The sequence below is a fragment of the Coregonus lavaretus genome, assembly GCF_964263955.1.
Source record: "Coregonus lavaretus genome assembly, chromosome: 27".
Classification (NCBI taxonomy): domain Eukaryota; kingdom Metazoa; phylum Chordata; class Actinopteri; order Salmoniformes; family Salmonidae; genus Coregonus; species Coregonus lavaretus.
This window is the reverse complement of record NC_140014.1, coordinates 18,184,582-18,187,830: the sequence shown is the minus strand read 5'-3', so window position 1 is coordinate 18,187,830 and position 3,249 is coordinate 18,184,582. Positions and strand designations below refer to the sequence as shown.

Below are 3,249 nucleotides of genomic sequence, written 5' to 3'. Positions count from 1 at the left end.
TCACTTGCCCATGGAAAAGCTGTGCAGGGTGGATGTGATGGTTGGTAGAGGCTGGCAGAGTGAGCAGGGACAAGGCATACCAGGGAAGTGCCTGTAGGAGCTGGCTAGGTGGAGAGGGTCCTTCAGCAGGCTCTGTACCGGTGCATGGTGGAAGCCCATGTAGCTTGCAGAGGGTGGTGAGTGTGGGGCTGGAGCAGGGGGAGGCGAGGGGTGGTGGAGAGCTGAGGCCGTGCTGCTTACCAGGGAGTGCAGGGACTGGGCCAGGGGGTGCAGTGGGAGGTGTGCTGTGGGTGCCGGAAGGGTGATCCGGGGGTGGCTGGTGCGACTCTGGGCACCACTGCCTCCGTACACGTCCCCAACCAGCTTCTTCATCTCCTCCAGGGAGCTGGACAGCATGAGGATATAGTTACGGGCCAGCAGCAGGGTGGAGATCTTGGAGAGCTTGCGGACAGAGGGCCCCTGAGCGTAGGGCATGACCTCTCTCAGGCCGTCCAATGCCTGGTTCAGGTCGTGCATCCTCTTTCTCTCCCTGCCATTCACCTTCAGCCTCAGGTCCTGCACGTCGTCACCCTCTTTGAGGTCAGCCCGGGTCTTGCTCTTGCCTCCCCCAGCACAGCGGTCAGCCCTGCCCTGGCCGGCAGCCCTGGCTGCCCCCTCCTCCCGGCAGTAGGCCTGAAACATCTTGTTGGAGAAGAAGCTGCCCATGGAGTCGTCCACCACCAGGTCTGGAGACGAGGACCGGCTGGAGTTGGAGCCAGCATCAGAATCCATCTCAGCCGTTGAATAAGTTTAAAAAAATGAATGCAATACACGAAAGTAGAAATAACAACGAAAACCCCAAAGCAGCTGAGGTTAGAGCCAAAGACTTTGGTGAAAAGTTATCTGAAAAAAATGCACTCTTTTTTTTGCTACCGTTCGCTGAGGGCCAATGCTCTCTCACTCGTACTTCTGTCAGAGCTCACTAGATAGCTAGATACAGCACGCGAAGGCAGGAGATGTGCTGTGTCTGGTCCTCATCAGCGGTCTGTCCCCCTGCAGCTCTACAGGGGTGCATTTATACCCCCATCCCAACAAAGGAACAATGAGGCGCATAATGAGACATTTAGACTCGCAGCCAATTGCAGAAGGGACACACTTTCACTCCTCAGAGCCCACCCTTACCACCCCACCTCCCTACACCCACACCCACGTTTAACTCCCCATAATCACCACACATAAACTAGAGCAGGCCTGGGTTCGCACGTATGTGTTAAGACATACAAAATACTGTTAACTTAACACAAGACACCTCACAGTTCATCAGACAACCCACACATTGGACTGACACATAATGGTCTTCACGTGTAAGTGTGTAGATATAAAGGACACAGTTTTTCATCAATGGTATAAATTTGCAAGTATTTAAAGACGTAATGGTTATGGTATGATAAACAATGTGCAAAATGTCTAAAGATTATTCTCCCAGTGTCAGGGGGACATTCACCCAAATAATGCATAATGTAGTAATAATTTCAATATATGTGATGCCAGTGCTGGAAATTGATCACAGTGATGGACATTCAGTAAATGTCATGTTTTATCTGTTGCATTTCATTTGGAGGAAAATGTAACCCAATATTTTTAAAAAATACCTCCATCTTAATAATAATGGGAAAATCAGGTCAGTAATAATAAATATTTGGTACTGCCTTGAGAGCCTTTTCTCGTTTAGACTAAAATAGTAATCTTGACATTGACATATTAAATACACTTTGAAATGGAACCCTGTATGTGGGTCAATCAGCAGTTGGTACAACCATTTTTGGACGTATAAATTAATCATATGTACCCATCAGTGTCGGTCGGTGCTGTTTAAGATGAGGGAGGACGATTAATTATTTTATGAGCATGGCCTTATTTCTATTACAGCATATTGGATGACTGTCATTCATATTCAATTCACTCAGCTTAATGTAACATCGATAGGTTTAGGCTACTACATGATAGTCAAATTGTCCCTATACTCATCATGAGACTGCTACAACCTAGCCTATGAATGAAAGTTTACAATGTAGGTGCACAGGTCGAGAGAAATTTGAGTAATCAAGGTGACAGACATTGACACATTCAATACCGCCTTGCACACTCTTGCCTGCACCTAGCTGATCTAGGGTGTAATCATTAGTCCAATAGTTCAAAGCAAGAGTTTCTATTGGACAAATTCAGGTATGTTTATTCCTGTTTCGTTCCGTTTAAGAAAAGTTTTTCAACAGAATTGGCGGAATTAATACACCCCTGATCACATACAAACACAGTCCACATACAAACAGCCTGATCCCTTTGATCGTTGTATAATGCCTTCTTGACTTCAGTGCACAACACATCAGCTGTCTGTGACCAGGCAAAAAAAGCTTTCCAAACCAAACCTTCATATCATAACCGCTAACTGCTACACACAGCCTACATCGTTGTCACCATATTAACTTCATAGTCAACATAGTTACTAAAACTAACGCATTTGTAAACCTGTTACAATCATGAAGTACAGTGTACAGTTAGCAGCAAGCAGTTTAGCAGTACACCGGCGGGCCCCGGTGGCAATACATTAATAAAACCAAAAGCTTACCATGGAAGAGTTCCAGTGTTGGATAGCCATAGCCAGCTAGCTAACATAGCATCCCGCTCTGTTTGAGCCGGGTGTTTGAGTAGGCTAAACTAGCTAGCTGCATTCGCTAGCTAAGTAAGTGAACGATTTTTTTAAAATACAAGAAAATATAGCTAGCTCTCTCTCTCTCTCGCTCTCTTGCTTCTCCTTCATTTTTGAAGAAATTAATTTGTTCAAAACTGTTCAACTATTGTCTTTCTCTCTCTTTGCATCAACTACTCACAACAATGTATGCACTGCAGTGCTAGCTAGCTGTAGTTTATGTGTTTAGTACTAGATTAATTCTCTGATCCTTTGGTTGGGTGGACAACATGTCAGTTCATGCTGCAAGAGCTCTCATCCTCCGGAAGTTGCCATAATTACTGTGTATGTCTATGGAAGGGGGTAAGAACCATGAACCTCCTAGGTTTTGAATTGAAGTCAATTGAAGTCATGGTGCTACCCTACATAGTGCTGTTGAGGCTACTGTACTGTGTGTTTTAATCAATTATTTGGTGACATGAATATATTTAGTATCGTTTTATCTGAAAGGATAACATTTTTTACATGTAACTATTTTTATTTTTATGAAATTTACTGAGGAGGATGGTCCTCCCTTTTCTCCT

At 44.9% G+C, this 3,249-nt stretch overlaps 1 protein-coding gene across 1 annotated transcript; it reads right to left on the bottom strand.

The window, feature by feature from the left end:
• Positions 1-771, bottom strand: LOC311102325 (oligodendrocyte transcription factor 3-like; the record flags this gene model as incomplete). Its single annotated transcript, XM_084143629.1, has 1 exon — positions 1-771. The coding sequence occupies one exon, from the start codon at positions 769-771 to the stop codon at positions 1-3; it is 771 nt and encodes a 256-aa protein (XP_083999755.1).
• Between the last annotated feature and the right edge of the window lie 2,478 nt (positions 772-3,249).